Source organism: Lissotriton vulgaris, chromosome 4_1, assembly GCF_964263255.1.
Source record: "Lissotriton vulgaris chromosome 4_1, aLisVul1.2, whole genome shotgun sequence".
Taxonomy (NCBI): domain Eukaryota; kingdom Metazoa; phylum Chordata; class Amphibia; order Caudata; family Salamandridae; genus Lissotriton; species Lissotriton vulgaris.
Genome location: NC_141691.1, coordinates 706,282,895 through 706,300,293, shown reverse-complemented (window position 1 = coordinate 706,300,293; position 17,399 = coordinate 706,282,895). Strand labels below are relative to the sequence as shown.

Here is a 17,399-nt window from a genome sequence, read left to right as displayed (position 1 = left end):
TTTAGTTTTCGGACGTACTTGTCACTGTGACAAAGGCCATAATGGCCGAAACGCGTCGGTTGTGACAGACTGGCTCTGTTTTGAATAAACCTTACTGAATCGAAGGACTTCTTTGCGCTGCTATTACTTTTTCAAAATTGACTTTTGGCCAATGGTCCGGCCTGTAGCCTACACCCGCTGCTGAGCGCTCCGGCTCACTACCACATTGTTTTCCAAATATATATATTTGAAAAACAATGGTAATGGTGGTAATCGTACTAAAGGAGAATATAACGGGCAATACAGACAAGGAAGCACAAAACTTACTCAAGGATTATTGTTTACTCGCCCCCTGGACTAAGATTATCATCATGCCTGAAGCCACGCCCACTGAGGGTGGCTACTCACAATAAAAATTGGTTGTGTGAAGGGGTGAGTTTATGCGTGCTTCCTTAATACAAACCCCATGAAGAAGAGGCGGAGAGACCTCGAAACGCGTCGGGACATGGCTTGAAAGTTGGGAAAGGGTAGCAGAGCGGCAAGAGGCCAACAAGCCGGATGGCTGGGACGTCGCGTGTGCCCTTCGGAAGCACAAAATATATATATATATATTCCAGCTCCGAAGTACCCAACGTACAAAGGAGCACCCGGACCTCAGCTGCACACAAGGAGCCTTGAATGGTAAGCACGCCTCCAGCACAACAATATCCTTTGACTGTTCAAACTGCCCTGGATGCCTGACGCGTTTCGAAGTGTCCCCACTTCTCTTCAGAGGGTTTGGCAGTTATGAAGGAGCGCTTGAGGCACCACACCCCTTCTTGCTTAGATGCACGCCCTAGATAGGACTTATGGGACCTGTAGTGCCTCACATCGCGCTAAGGTTCAGTTGGTAACTTTTCAAGCCCACAGATGGGCCTCGCTGTGTGGAATTCGTGCAGAATCCATACGCTGCTGTCCCATGTTCTCGGCCCTTAGTCAAGACCGCATGGCCCCCGGTTCTTTCAGGGTGGTGCTCCTTCCGCGGCATGGGTCGCCGCGTAAATATTCCAGCTCCGAAGTACCCAACGTGCAAAGGAGCACCCGGACCTCAGCTGCACACAAGGAGCCTTGAATGGTAAGCACGCCTCCAGCACAACAATATCCTTTGACTGTTCAAACTGCCCTGGATGCCTGACGCGTTGCGAAGTGTCCCCACTTCTCTTCAGAGGGTTTGGCAGTTATGAAGGAGCGCTTGAGGCACCACACCCCTTCTTGCTTAGATGCACGCCCTAGATAGGACTTATGGGACCTGTAGTGCCTCACGTCGCGCTAATGTTCAGTTGGTAACTTTTCAAGCCCACAGATGGTCCTCGCTGTGTGGAATTCGTGCAGAATCCATACGCTGCTGTCCCATGTTCTCGGGCCGTAGTCAAGACCGCATGGCCCCCGGTTCTTTCAGGGTGGTGCTCCTTCCGCGGCATGGGTCGCCGCATGAATATTCCAGCTCCGAAGTACCCAACGTACAAAGGAGCACCCGGACCTCAGCTGCACAGTGAGTACATATATATATATATATATATATATATATATATATATATATATATATATATATATATATATATATATATATATATATATATATATATATATATATATATATGTGTGTATATATATACTCACTGTGCACAAAGCACTGTGATTTTCAAGAGAGGAGTGCACGCGTGCTTTGTGCACAGTGAGTATATATATATATATATATATATATATATATGTATATATGTACTCACTGTGCACAAAGTGCACTCCTCTCTTGAAAATCACACCAAAAGTCCAACGATCTGCTCCAAAGAAGTTTAATTGCATCGAAGCCGCCTTGCTCACGGGTACGCTCATTACTCGCTCAAGCGGACATTTAACCAAATCAAGTATATGTGACCAAACAAACAATGACACAAAAAGTGGACTAGTGCATAAACAGAAAAAACCGTCGGCCATCTTGCAGTGCAGTACTTTTCAATACCAAATAAACATAAATGCACAATACATTTCAAATATCAAACTTCCTCTCTCCTTGTTATTTCTTATTATACATTTTAAAATAAACCTTTATAGTATGGTTTATCCTTTTGAATAATATCAAACAAAACAAAACTGGTGACAGAAATAGCTTAATATCGCTATTTAACTCTGCATAAACTGCGCCACCTTCATGTTGCTGAATAGTACGCGCAACCATGCGTTGAAATCGATAAATCAGATTAAGACTAGTATCACAGTCAAAAATAAATGTATCAATAAAGTTGCACACATTTGAATTTCATATTGTGTTCAAAATCAGGCTCAACTTGATTATTATAGACTAATAAAGTTTAAAAATGACTACATTTTCCCAAGTGGGAAATTGATAGAGCTCTGTAAAGGCATTGTTACAGTTGTTAAATTCTAAGGTAAATAAATTGTTAACATCCCCAGTGGGTCCTTCACGTGTGTACACATCCAAATAGATAAATTCATAACAAATACACTTCCCAAGTGTGATTATTGAATGTCCAAACACAGTCTTCCTTACTGCACATGATTATTAAACTTTTCTGTGTCCCCATTCTCGTGCCACCTACACAAAGGAGACAGGAAACATAATGGGCAAAAACCCTCAAATGAAGATCCGACCGTGATAGACTTAAAAACATAAAAATTGTTGGTGACGGTGACTTTAAAATTATTATTGACACGGATATCTTAGGCAGGAGGTACAGGAATACGCCTGTCATCAATATGTTTATGTAAAAATATACCTAAATCAGCAATAAGGAAAGAAAAACGAGAGAAGCAAACAGTGACTTGACTCAATATGACTATCCTCCTAAATACGCTACTCCCTGTACACCACTCCACTGTACTTTACTCCACTCTACACTACAAGGCACTACTCCACTCTACAACACTACACTCCACAACACTACGCCACTCATCTTTATTACACTCTATGTCACTCCACTCTACTCATACCACTCTATACCATTCCACTATATGCCACTTTACTCCACTGTATTCTACACCATTCCACGCCACTCTACTGTACAGCTCTTTACTTCATTGTATACTGTGCCACTCCACTCGAGTCCACTCCACTGTACAACACTTTACTCCATTCTCCACCACTGTACGATACTCCACTCTATGCCACTCTACTCCACACTATGCAACTCCACTCTACAACACTCTAATCCACTCTGCCACTGGACAACATTCTACTCCACTCTATGCAGCTAAACTCCACTCTGCAATACTCTCCTCCACTCACTGCCACTATACAACACTCTACTCCACCCTGCCACTCCACTCTAACACACACTATGACACTCTGATCTACGATACTCCACTCTATGCCACTCTCCAATAGTCCACTCTACGACACTGCACTGTACGACACTTTCATTCACTCTACGACACTGCACTCAGCAACACTCTACTCTACGACACTGTAGTCTACTATACCCCACGCTATAACACTCTACTCCACTCCATGCGACACACTACTCTACGATACTCCATTGTATGACACTCCACTGTATGACCATCCTCTCCACTCTACGCCACTCCACTCTGAAACACACTACTCCACTGTATGACCCTCCACTCTACGCCACTACCCTCTGATACTGCACTCTGACACTCTCCTCCACTCTACTGTACGATACTCCACTGTACAAATATTCAACTACAGGCTACAACACTCTGACACTCTCCTTAATGACACTGCACAGTACAATAGTCCACAACATTCCTCTCAACACTTCACTGTTTGACACTCCACTCTGTGCGACTACACTATACTGTATGACACTATTCCACTCTATAAAACTGTACTCCACTGTATGCTCCTCCTCTCTACACCACCGTACACCACTCTACGACACTCCACAAAAACACACTCTATAACACTTTCCTCCAGTCGACAGCACTCCACTCTGCGATACTGTACTCCTCTTTACTCCACTGTTTGCCTCTCCAGTCTATGCCACTGTACTCCACTCTAAGACTCTCTACTCGACTACACTGCACTCAATGACACTCCACTCGACAACACTCCACTCTATGATTTGAAACACTTAAAAATAAAATGTTGACGTTCAGTGAAGCGACCAAAAGTTACGGGGGAGTTATAGTTCGGAAAACGTTATACATTTTTTCGTATACAAAACCAATTTAAACTACGCAAACATTTGAGATTCTAAAGTTAACTTGAAGTTATAATTTCTGCCCTGGTCGAAACGTGCTATAACTCTTGTACCTCCATACACATGTATATTTTGATGTTGCTTGTGTGGTCAATTCTTTCATTAATTATGGTTTTGTGTTGTTTACATAGTCTACTGTGCGGGCGGAATGGTGGTGCCAGGGGGGTGGGGGGGAGGGGGGGGGGGGGGGGGGCGGACAAGACAAAAACAGAAAAAAAGAAAGGAAAAAAAAGTACCTGACGATTGCCCGCTGCTCTTCTGCTCCGTGTCTTGGTGCAACACAGGCTTCCAGTGTGCTTCGTGGCCAATCCTGACACTGCTCTCAAGTTTGAAAACACCATCAGGATTGTCCTGAGCGCTGAGAATTTGAACTCGGGGAGCCCCTGCTTTGCTGTCTCTAACCCAACAGCACAGTTGTGGTTAGACAGCTCGGTGCGCATGTGTGTTTGGCCTGAGACAGCCGGCCGAAAACACATGTGCACCGATACCACTGCCCTCCGCTACCTCTCCTGACTGCCCCCCCGCTACCTCTCCTGACTGCCCCCTTGATGGCCCCACCCCCTATACTTGAACTTGAAAAGAAAAACGATAATATACTCAGTTAAGTATCGTTTTATGATTTTATCCTTCTCAGTAGCAGAGGAGCTGCCACTGAGATTTTCTTGTTATCATGAACTTTTGGAGCGATAAGAGCACAAGATTCAGACACTAGACTATTCTAGTGTCTTTTGAGTATTCATTTAGTCCATCTCAAGGTAGTTTCACTTTTGTAACTGTTTGGTAAAACATCTCTTGTGCTTCCAGCCTGGCCCTTGCACAACTCTCTGCTCCGAAGTGCACATTGCCTACAGCCACTCACGCTGTTTGTACTTAAAACATGACTGCTATCCATCCCAAGCCGAAGAAAAAAACATTTCCTGTTAACATTGGTTTTCCAGCATAGAAAAGCTTAACACATTCAGCTGTGACACTTTACAGCATTCCCCTCCAGCTCCAAATGATACCAAGATTGGAGAATCTCACAGCTTGTGCTTTGATATGATAAATTCACCCATCCATTACCGAATGACTAGAATATCACTATAATCATGCGACTTTTTTCTGAGCTGTTGGTACTTCAAATTATTTCACTGCATTTGTTAGAGGTTTGTTGTACACAGTCATAAATAATCTTGTGCTTTTTTAACTTTTTTAATTTGTGTTTCTTGTCTTTCCACTCTATTCAAGGTGTGACCCTAATATCGCTCGCCCTCTGTGCAGATGCTGTTATTGGAAATGTCCAGGAAAAGGCAATGAAGTTGCACAATGGGTCCAATTCTGAAATGGTAAATACATGTGTTAATGTTAGTTGCTGTTTTAATGGTGTTAGGAGTTACTGTGTTGAGGCAAGCTGCTCTTTGCTTTAGAAAGAACAGTATATTTCCAAGTCACTTCCACTGTCATTCGGCATTAAGTAGACATAAAATATCAGTAAGTCATTAAAACAGCGCCTGAGAGCCCACTTTTAGATGAATAATGACAGTAATTTTGACCTTTGTTCTCCGAGTCCTTTGCAGGTATTCTTGTGAAATGTGTGCATCTCTATATACAGCTAACATATATTTACTTCATGCTGAAGTTGGTAAGAAATGAATTTCTAAGGGCCTAAATATGATTTTGGTGGACCGGATACTCCACCACAAATGTGCATGAGTACCCTGTCAGTCACAGTGACTGTCCACCCGCCGACAGCCATGTTTCCAATGGCAATGCCTCTCCTGACTCCACCTTTGTAAACCTTACCACCTACAGCCTGACGCAGTTGGGGCTGTCGATATGAAGCGTGATGTGTATTTTTTTGCCGGGCCACCAGGGAAAACATGGTGATCCGAAACATTGCTTGCAGTAATTGCATTTCAATACACCCATAAAATATAGCCTTGACCTTGTCTTCTCTATAGGAGAAGGGACCTGGTAATGTCCAACCTTAGAAGAAAGTGTTCAGACAGTGCTTGACAGTCTTTGCCATGTGACATACACATTTCGGTGTTAAAAATATAGATATCCGCACATACAGCTATATGGACAATTCTTCACCAAGTAAGAGGTTAAACACGAAACTGCTGTAGCTGTTTGTGGAAGGGGAAGCCCATGTCCTGGAAGAGGAAACTCCTGTCCCATGAGCAATATAGAAAGAAGGAGACTAACGAATAAAGTGACAACCTATTTAATAAGGTTCACAAAATAAATGTAGGCTCCAAGCATTTCTGTTGGCAAAAAACTGTTGGCAAAAAAGCCAAACATGCTTAGTACCTGCTGACCATGCGGACTTAGAATCTCTGAGCTTGTATGACCAGTGTGTCTATCTAGAGCCAGGCAGAAGCAGCTGCATCGCCAGTAAAAGAGAAACCATTGTTTGGCGGAAGTTTATCAGAGGTCACTCACAAGAACGGACTTGGATTAGCCTAGAAGGAAAGGAGAAAATATCACAACTCCCCTTGAAAATAAACTTAAAACAATCCAACCCCCACATCACGTTCCCAGAAATTGCTATTAACAAATGAAAACCCATGTACTCATTATCCAAACGGATTTTTGCCTACTGTGCTTATGGTATGTTGTGTCGCTGAAAATGCCTAGCCAGTGTATCTCATCTGAGCTAGGTGAAAGTAGCTGAGTCGCCTCTGAAGGGCTATCGGTTGTAATAACGGCTGGGATAGGATGCGAGAGGATGATTTAACCCTAAAGTATGGAATGGTGGCTGCAGCTCAGGAATGGGATGACTAGCTTATTACAATATGTAGGTTTGCCGTGGCTTATTCACAAGAGCCTTCCCACTGACGGAAGGCAGGTTATCATGGTTGAGAATGGTACATCAGCACAATTCCCTTTCAAAATAAGCTCTAAACAAGCCTAGCCCCAATCAGTGTAGAAGACTTAAAATGTAAAAAATCATTCTTTTGTGAACATAAAACACGCATAGAGATTTATGTTTTTGTTGAAGGAATTTCTGTATATAATCGATATACAAGACAACTAATTAAATGTGCCATGTTTGGATGTGAAATGCTCACTTATGCATTCCATTGTCGCTAAAAGCATACACTCAAATAGACAATATAACGGCCAGTGGGCTGAAATACCCGTGGGCTGATCCAGGAGGTAATTGACAATGCCTCAGGCTAATAGCAATAGAAACCAGTGGCTTAAGCAGGCATACCCATAGCCATTCTCTGGTTGTTATAGAGCATGTATTGAATACACATTAGTCTCCCTTACTCATCTCACCTAAAAATGAGACCATGGATTGGTAATATCATGTAGTGAAAAAGAGGACTGAAGTCTGCAAGGATGGGCTCTCACTGCAAGTACAGTCTTCCATTTGCTGATGGAGCCTCTGCAGTTTTTAGTTGATCCATGTTAAAATATAGATTGTCAAATATATTGTCCAAGAAAAATACTCCAACACGTAGATTGACCATCTCGGCCTCTCATAAATAATCTCCTGCCAACAAATATGACCTTATTTATTTCCTAAATCAGACTAAACTAAATTCTCACATATTTTAGTGCTGGTTAATTGACTGTTACTCTGCTTTTAGCACATTCTGGGGCAATTGCTTTATACTGGCTTTAGGTTTAGTTCAGAGTTCTTCTAAGCAGATACTTATGCAAGGTCAAGATTTTGGACTTCTTTCTTTTGGAGCCTATTTAAACAAAATACATTGTTGAACTCAATGTATCCCCATTCTGCTGTCTCAAATTGCAGTTTACTATTTATCCTAGAAATAGGCAGAGACTGCCTGGCTAGGGGAAAGAAAGAATAGTTCATTGATTGATGGTTCTGGAAGGAAAAGGATTAAGGCAGGCTGGAAGGCATTAGTCATGGTTTGAGGGAAGCTAATGTAAGAGCCCATTAAGATACAAAAGTTAAATCATAATTGGTGCTAAATTTGTTTTAGCTGCCTATACCACAAATGGTGTATTTGAGCATAGACTTTTTCCTTTTGACAAGATTTTCTTTTTGATGACATTGAAGTTGTCCTTTCCTTTCTCTTTTGGTACTATGATCATTTCTTCCAGGAATTTGTTGTCCACCTCAGTCAAGGAGGCTACCCTAATCTGCAGGACCTTAACCGTTTATCTGGAATGGCATCCCACCTTGCATCAGGACCACCCCATTCTTGCTCCAATTTAGAAAAATATCTAATGACACACCTCGTTAAAGAACAATATATCTTTTCATAACAATCTTCTTCCCCTCTCAGATCCTATCTTTCCCTTCAATTAACCATTGCCTTTGGCTCTGTACAACACTAAGCAGCATTTCAACTATGTTTGTCCTATATAAAGACGAGATATACATATAGGACTGGCTTTCTCTCCGGCCACTTCTACCCAACAGAACCAAAATAGATTTGCACAAATACATGGGATATCTCACTACCGTTTGGAAGATCAGTCAGGATTCTTCGAATCAAAGATTCACCTACGTTTCCCCGAGGTTTTTGACTCAATGGGGACTCACAGTATCTGCATATCATGCATTTCAAGGCATATTTCTCCTCCCACTTAACTCTTGAGGTGACAATCTGCATAGGAAAGAGCAGCAGATATATATGCATTTGTGCAGAAAGATTATTTTTTTCTTTCCATTGGGAAATATTTTTTACTTTAGAGAACCCCCTCTTTTGCGCCCCAAAGAAATGTAGAACTATCTTTTCTCTTTCCAGCAATATAAATACACATACTACTTCCTTTTTTTTCCTTTTTGACGTAGTTTAATGTGTTTTCCAGGAACCAAAACACAGCGCAAAATGTTCCATGTATTTTCCATCATCATCCCTGAAAGCCAATCTTTTACAGTTTTAGCTGTACATTTAGTACTGCAGAACATGCTGTATTAGCAAATAACTCAACTTTGCTATATTTTATCTGCAGTTCTACATATCCACTATCCCAGACTCACTGAATTAGGATCTTAGCGTTTGGCAGTACTCCTGATTTTGTGTTTTTGCACATCTATGTTAAACTGATATGCCAAGACACAACCTTCTCAAAATATTTGTGTTTGAGTTGCCCCCAAATGTCAGAGGTGTAGCTCTGTATTGTGTAATTGTTTCAAATAATACATTTATTGTGTAAATAAAAGGTCGTTCTATGAGACTTTATTTATTTATTTTATGTATTTAATGGTTTTGTAAAGCGCGTAGTAACTCAGTGAGCATCCCAGCGCTGACCTGCTTCTCCAGGGGTTTCAGCCGTCTAACGAGATTATGTTTTAGGGAAAAGGAGAGTCTTTAAAGATTTCCTGAACTGGAGGTAATTCGATTCTGTCCTCAGTCTTCGTGGTAGTTGATTCCACTGTTTGGCCGTGTGGACCGAGAAGCGACGGCCACCGGTCTTGGCTTTTTTGACTCTGGGGACTGAGATAAGATTTTCTCCGCTGGACCGGAGATCTCTTTCGGCCTTGTAGGGGATTAAGAGTTCCTTGAGAAGGGGGGGGGGGCGTTATTGTTGAGGGTTTTGTGGGCCAAGCAGAGGGCCTTGAAGGCGACCCTTTCTCTGACTGGAAGCCAGTGCAGAGACTTGAGAGCTGGCTTGGCAGAGGATCTTGCAGGTGTGCCCGTAAGTAGGCGGGCGGCGGCGTTTTGGACTTTCTGCAACGTGTTAAGGGTGGCTTCGGGAGCTCCCAGATAGATGGCGTTACAATAGTCTAATCTCGCTAGGATTAGGCCCTGAATGAGGAGCTTCCTTGCGTTTGCGGGGAGCAGGGGGAAGATCTTCCTACAGTCTCTGAGGAGACCGAAGCATGTCCCTGCCGTCTTTTTTGCCTGAGTTTTGAAGCTCATGTCCTTCTCAATCCATACGCCTAGGCTTTTAACCTCGTCCTTGGGTGCGGGAGGGTCACCCAAGCAGCTGGGCCAGAGGTGAGGTGGCAGGGAAGGCCCCTTGTGACCCAGCATGAGTATCTCGGTTTTTGACCCGTTCAGCTTTAACGATGAAAGATTCATCCATCGGTGGACTTCGGAGAGGCAACTGTGAAGATCAGAGGGGGCGTGATGGGGATGTGAGAGGGTTACAACCAACTGGGTGTCGTCGGCGTAGTTGATAATAGACACGCCGAACGAACTGACCCTCTTCTCCAGTGGGGCCATGTACACGTTAAATAACGTAGGGCTCAAGGATGAGCCCTGGGGTACTCCACATCGGAGGGGGATGATAGGTGAGTGGCTGTCGTTCTCCCAAACCTGGAAGGAACGTCCTGTTAAGAAGGATTTTAGCCACTTCAAGGCCATACCCTTTAATCCGATTTCTCCCAGTCGTTGGATTAGGGTGGGATGGTCTACAGTGTCGAAGGCCGCACTGAGGTCCAGGAGGATCACTGCCACTGATCCTCCCGTATCCAGAATGCTTCTGGCCTTCTCCACTGCTGCCAGGAGGGCGATGTCAGTGCCCTGGCCTTGGCGGAACCCTGTCTGGGAGACCCCTAATAGGTTATTGCTCTCTAGGAAAAGTGACAGTTGTTTGTTCACCAACTTCTCCGCGATCTTGCTGTTTCCAGGGAGAAGGGAGATGGGCCTGTAATTGGAGAGGTCCTGCGGGTCTAGAGAGGGTTTTTTTTGAAGGCCTTTAACTGCTGCCGCTTTCCAGCTGGGGGGAACTGTGCCCTCTGAAAAGGAGGAGTTAATTACAGCCGTGAGGGGGGGATGATGGTGCTAGACACTTTTTTCAGGAAGCGGAGGGGTGCGGGGTCGAGGGGGGAACCACTTTTAATTGAGGCCAAAGTTGCCCCTACCTCTTCCGTTGTTACTGGGCCAAAGACGTCCAGGGAGGGTTGGGGGCTATCAGACGGAAGGGGGGGGGGGGTTAGTGGTCGTGATGGTGAGATCCCGATCCGTGTGGGCCGGTTCAGGGGGGGGTATAGCCTGGAGGATTTTTTGGATCTTCTCGTCAAAGAAGGTGGCTAGATTGGAGCATTTGCTTTCTGCTTCTTTAGGATCGAGCGGTTTGAGTGGGGGGTCGGGGGCGTGGAGGAGTTCTTTGAGAACGGAGTAGGTTTCGTGATCCGAGCAGGCAGCGTTTTTAATTCTGCTCTCGTAGAAACAGATTTTGGTGTTACGTAGCTCCTTTTTGTAGGATTTTACGGAGGTACGGAATGTTTCTTTTTTTCCCTCTGTTTTTTCCTTCCTCCAGAGGCGTTCATTCCTTTTACAAACCTTACGCAGAAGGTTGAGTTCGGGGGTATACCAGGGTGAGGGGTTAACTCTCTTGGTGTGTTTCAGAGAGTAGGTTTTAGGCAGGATGGCGTCAAGCGATTGGGTGACCCAGGTGTTAAATTCCTTGTCCCCTGCTATGGTGTCTTGAGAGGGGTGGGGAACCTGTTCCCTTAGTTTGGCTGCCCATACGTCAGGTTCCAGTTTCTGCCATCGTCTGGTATGAGTTCTAGTTTTGGGAGGTTGAGGGGGCGGAGTGTCGATGTCCCATACGAGGGGGACCAGGAAGTGGTCAGTCCAGGGGAGGGGGATATGGTCAAGGGTTTTCAGGTCAGGAATGTTTGAAAAGATGGGATCAAGCAGTTGCCCTCTTTCATGAGTGGCCTGTGGGTTTTTTAGGTCAAGGCCGATAGAGGTGATGTCCTGTAGTAGTTCACTGGCCTGCTTGTCGACCGGGTCCAAGAAGTGTACATTGAGGTCTCCCAGTAGTATGTAGTTAGTGGAAGACGTACATTTAATGGAGGTCTGATCAATAATTTTGTTCGGAAAGTCTGCTAGACTGCCCGGCGGGCAATATACCAGCGTTCCCGATAGCGAGGTGACTGGGGAAATTTGTATAGTGAAGTGACAGCTTTCGTGTCCCTTGATGTTGCCATCAGATGTTCTGCAGGTGAGGCCGTCCTTAAGGATTGTAGCTAATCCACCTCCTCTGCCCTCTGGTCTATTCAGCGAGCACATAAAGTACCCGGGGGGGAGTGCAAGGACGATGTCGGGGCCACTGCTGGGGGTGAGCCAGGTTTCTGTGAGAAACAAGATGTCTAAGGCGTGGTTTGTGATTAGAAGGTTAACTTCGTGCGAGTGCTTCACGAGCGACCTGCAGTTGAGTAGGCCTAGGTACAAGCCCTTGTGTACCGGGCTCTGATCTGCAGGGTTGCAGATGTTGCATCTGGTGAATTGATTATCACCCTTCAGGATGCGCGTGCAGGAGGGATGTTTTTGGGTATTTAAGGCTAGTAGCTCCTCACGGGAGTAGGTCCGGTCGTTCCTGGCTAAAAAGGGCAGAGTGGCAGGGCCTGGGGCCGGCTGGGCCCGGACGGGCTTGCCTTTGGCGCGCCTTCGGCGCGCTGACAGCGCGCCCGCTGCGCCCGCCCGCTGCGCTCCCTATGCTGACACATGATTTATGGGGGAAGTTGTGGGCGTTGGAGGGGTGGGCGTGGCCAACAGGAGTGGGCGTGTCCCGTGGCTCCTCGAGGTCAGTGATGGCGGCGTGCAAGCGATTCCTTCCCCTGACAGCGTTTAGATCGGCTGTTTAGGGACTAACAGGTGAGCGCTAAGGAGTAGGTGCAGAGTGAATTAAAATACACAGATACAGTTTTTAAAAGCGGTAATTTTCAATTTTTGGCAAGCAAGACTCCCGGCTTCCGCCTCAGGAGGATCAGGTACAATGCAGCGCTAGTAATCAGAGCGCGATTATATACTGGCGAGGGGTGGGCGTGGCCAACAGGAGTGGGCGTGTCCCGTGGCTCCTCGAGGTCAGTGATGGCGGCGTGCAAGCGATTCCTTCCCCTGACAGCGTTTAGATCGGCTGTTTAGGGACTAACAGGTGAGCGCTAAGGAGTAGGTGCAGAGTGAATTAAAATACACAGATACAGTTTTTAAAAGCGGTAATTTTCAATTTTTGGCAAGCAAGACTCCCGGCTTCCGCCTCAGGAGGATCAGGTACAATGCAGCGCTAGTAATCAGAGCGCGATTATATACTGGCGAGGGGTGGGCGTGGCCAACAGGAGTGGGCGTGTCCCGTGGCTCCTCGAGGTCAGTGATGGCGGCGTGCAAGCGATTCCTTCCCCTGACAGCGTTTAGATCGGCTGTTTAGGGACTAACGGGTGAGCGCTAAGGAGTAGGTGCAGAGTGAATTAAAATACACAGATACAGTTTTTAAAAGCGGTAATTTTCAATTTTTGGCAAGCAAGACTCCCGGCTTCCGCCTCAGAAGGATCAGGTACAATGCAGCGCTAGTAATCAGAGCGCGATTATATACTGGCGAGGGGTGGGCGTGGTCAACAGGAGTGGGCGTGTCCCGTGGCTCCTCGAGGTCAGTGATGGCGGCGTGCAAGCGATTCCTTCCCCTGACAGCGTTTAGATCGGCTGTTTAGGGACTAACAGGTGAGCTCTAAGGAGTAGGTGCAGAGTGAATTAAAATACACAGATACAGTTTTTAAAAGCGGTAATTTTCAATTTTTGGCAAGCAAGACTCCCGGCTTCCGCCTCAGGAGGATCAGGTACAATGCCTTTCTTGTGTTTGTTTTACAGTCTGGGTGCGATCTGCGACTATATGCAAATGTGACAAAATGTATTTTCCTCGAGCCTGTCTCATATTTACAGATACATAATTAAAGCAATCAGATACTTATGCTACAAATTATGCTGGTACCAGACATTTGAAAATGCATTTTGGAATCTATATTAAACTAATCAATAGTAGACATGTCAGCGTCTAGTATATTATTCCACAAAGATCATTTGCCCACATTTTACCTAAGGCAGTTATCCAGATGAGTGTTATTTTTGTTTAAACTTATCCTCAGCCTTTACACAGAAAGGCCATCGACGCATGGTCAGCTAACGCTCACATTATTTTTTTTCTTCCTAGGAATGTGTTTTCATATTCTAATGATTCTGGATATTAAAAAGATCTATAATCCAGAGGAACAGTTCAATTGTTTTGGGCACATATCATAAGAGTGCATTCAGGATCAGTAATCACGAGGGACTGAATAGAGAGTGAGAAATAGGCACAGCTGCTCATATGTACTATTTTCCAGTGTCCAGTTTTCTGAGGTTGAGACCGTCACAGAGTGCATGACATGTTGAGCCATGCGGCAATTGTGGCAACAGAGGATTGTATGAAGAAGCTTTTGAATATATTTTGGGTGCACTGGTCTGCTGTTAATTGTTTTGTTTTGTTGTTAGCAAGTTGATACAGCATTGTTTAGTATCTGTGGTGACAGTCACACAATGTGGCAAGTGGAGGCTGGAATTACTTTCCAAGGAGGTATAATGCACAATTACCAACGTTAAAAAAAAATTCGGGCAAGGAATTGCAGAGCACTGGGGTGTGTTTGCTACCGGTTTAAGTGCAGCACTTAGTGAATATTTTGAAGGGCTCTTTATTAGGACGTGGTGATAATTCCAATCCACTGTGGGGTTCTGTTTTCATAGACGTCCGCTATCGCAGTCTGTATATCTCCAAATTTGTTCTGGTTTGTCGTAAGACTCGTTATACGTAGTCACCGGTCTGCGGACGTCTCCCTTCGTGTCTTTCCGAGTACGAAAAGACACAGTGACTACGTATAACGAGTCTTACGACAAACCAAAACTCATTTGGAGATATTCTAGACTGCAATAGCGGACGTCTATGAAAACAGAACCCCACAGTGGGTTGGAATTATCACCACGGAAAACGAATAGACATACAGAGAAGAAAGCCTTGATAAAGTCACGGACGATTTCCCATGTAAGCGACGAAACACGTGTCGGCTGTTGGAAGATTCAAGGAGTAAAAAGAAAAAAGAACAAGAACTAATTTCTCTGTGTTAAATATGGCTCACACTGCGCACTTTTTATAATTCTGTTACTCTACTATCGTGTGCTTGGGATTTTCTCTTCTGATTATTCAAGTGGCTCTGACCACTGACTTTGGGGAGATTAGTGGTTCTCCGTACCCTGCAGCACCAAGATCAAGATATTTCAAGTATTGATACCAGTGCTACTCTCCTGAGTGGCGCCGTATGTCCTAATAACAATACCACTGTCCCTCAGTATTGGCAAAGCCAATAGGTCGCACCTATAGGTGAGCTATTGTCTATGGGTGGGGGTTATGAACAGGAGGGTGGAGGTTGTGAACGGTAGGGCAGGAGGGGGTGGTTAACGGAGAGGTGGGTGGGGTGGTAAACGGGGGGTGGATTTATTAGTGATAAGTTCTGGTTCTTCTGGTGAACTTAGACTTAATATAGTTTGTTGGAACGTAGCAGGTCTGCGCTCCAAAGTGGCCAATGAAATCTGGCTTAAATTTGTAGGAAAGTTCAACGTCCTTTGCCTCCAAGAGACATGGGCTACATCAGTTTTACATATTGAGGGATATAAAACGTATTTCTCGCCTGCGTTATCCTCACCTTTCGGGTGAGCTAAAGGGGGCCTAATAACATTCATCTCTAATCTTTTAGAGACTAAGGAAATCGTCCCAGTCAAATTGGAACCTAACTTCCAAATATTAACACTTCATATGAATAAAAGTGACACTTATGTGCTGGTCAATTTTTATAATAATCTTCATCAGGCCGAGCTCATAATAGTACTAAAGGATATTTATTTTTCCTTACAGGAATTAAAAAACAAGTATACTAAAAACGTTCTAATAATATGGGGGGGGCGATTTTAACTTAACTTCATGTAGGAATCATAATAACCTAAACTGTGGTCTCCAAGATGAGAATAATAACATCTTAACTCACTTTCCCCACACAAAAATTGGGGATTACCTGAACGAAACATATTTGTCTTGGAACTTGGGCTGGCTAATGAATTAGTGGTTCCCCCAGTCCCACTCTCTCATACTTTAAATGGCATGGGAGCCTTTAGTATTATAGATTTCATTTTTGTTTTAAGTAATGCTGCTTCCCACATTCTGAATTTTAAAACTCATGACAAGGCTACCAGCGACCTCTTCCCTAATATAGAATTATGGTATCTTTTCCGCATAAATCAGACAGGCGTAATCCACTGAGAACTCTCGGGCAAAAAACTCTGATTTTGGATCGGTTAAATGGGTACTCGCTCAAGTGGGATAAATTAGACCCACTCGTAATCACTACTGAGTTAGTGAAAAATTCATTAACTTCTATTGAAAAGTGTCTCGATCCTGCTGCCTCTAACGAAGAGATTTTGGCCAGTTTTGTGACCATAACAAGAGCAATAAAAGAAGCCCTGTGCATTAAACTAAAAGCTAGAAAGGATAAAACCAATGGATGGTTTAATACATTTTGTACAAAAGCATATTCCAATGTAATAGCAGGTCTCCATAAAACAAATAGGGGTAAACAGGAAATTGTCCATCTTAGAAAGGAATACAAGCGGGCTATAAAACTCAGAAAAGCCGAATTGAAAAATGAATTATGGGAACAATTGCACAAAAGCTGCACTATGAAGAACAGTACCGCCTTTTGGAAATCCATTAAATCTCCTTTCCTTTCGGAAGCCAGGGATAATTCCAAAATAGAAATAGCCATAGATGAAGTAACGTGGGTACAACATTTTGCACGGATATTTGGCCTGCCTTTTTAGGATCATGCTTTCCAAAACGTCATGGAAAGGACAAGTCCTTACCCCATGCAAATTGTTTTCTCTATAGCACTTGAAATCACTCATTTGGAAGTGGAGCATGCTTTGCTAGCTAGCAAAGGGGGAAAGGTGCCCGGTCCCGACAGGGTCCCAGTTGACCTTTTTAAATACAATCTGGAACTGTGGACCCCCATTCTGATCAGAGTTCTTGAAGCATCATGTGCAGTGGGGCTTGTAGAATCATGGTCAGATTCAATCCTGGTCCCGATTTTTAAAAAGGTGGATCGTCAGTGCCCATCTTGTTATTGTCCCATATCCTTGTTAGATTCTCTAGGTAAGGTAGTGGGACGTATTATCCTTGAACCTCTTCAGCATTGGGCAGACTACCACAAAATAGTCTCAGACAAATTCGGGTTCAGAGAAGGACTGGGCACCACAGAGCAAGCCCTTAATTTGACCCTCCTAATGGGTAAATATGTCAGTGCAAAGGGCGGGAATCTGTATATTGCTTATGTTGACTTAACTGCAGCCTTTGATTGCGTAAGCCATTCTAAATTATGGTCTATTCTATTAGAAATGTGGGTAGAACTTCCTTTGGTAAATTTCCTCTGTGAACTCTACTCCGATGACACGGCTAGGGTGAGGTATGGCTTAGAGGGGGAACTTA

The 17,399-nt window shown here is 44.3% G+C and overlaps 1 protein-coding gene across 2 annotated transcripts in view; it reads left to right on the top strand.

Moving 5' to 3' along the window:
* SLC35B3 (solute carrier family 35 member B3) overlaps positions 1-17,399 on the top strand; it is a 291,393-nt gene that overhangs the window by 222,087 nt on the left and 51,907 nt on the right. For both annotated transcript variants that reach the window (XM_086965008.1, XM_086965007.1), the window contains exon 6: positions 5,427-5,524. In XM_086965008.1, coding sequence (XP_086821134.1) covers positions 5,427-5,524 — 98 coding nt within the window. The remainder of the gene's footprint in view (positions 1-5,426; positions 5,525-17,399) is intronic.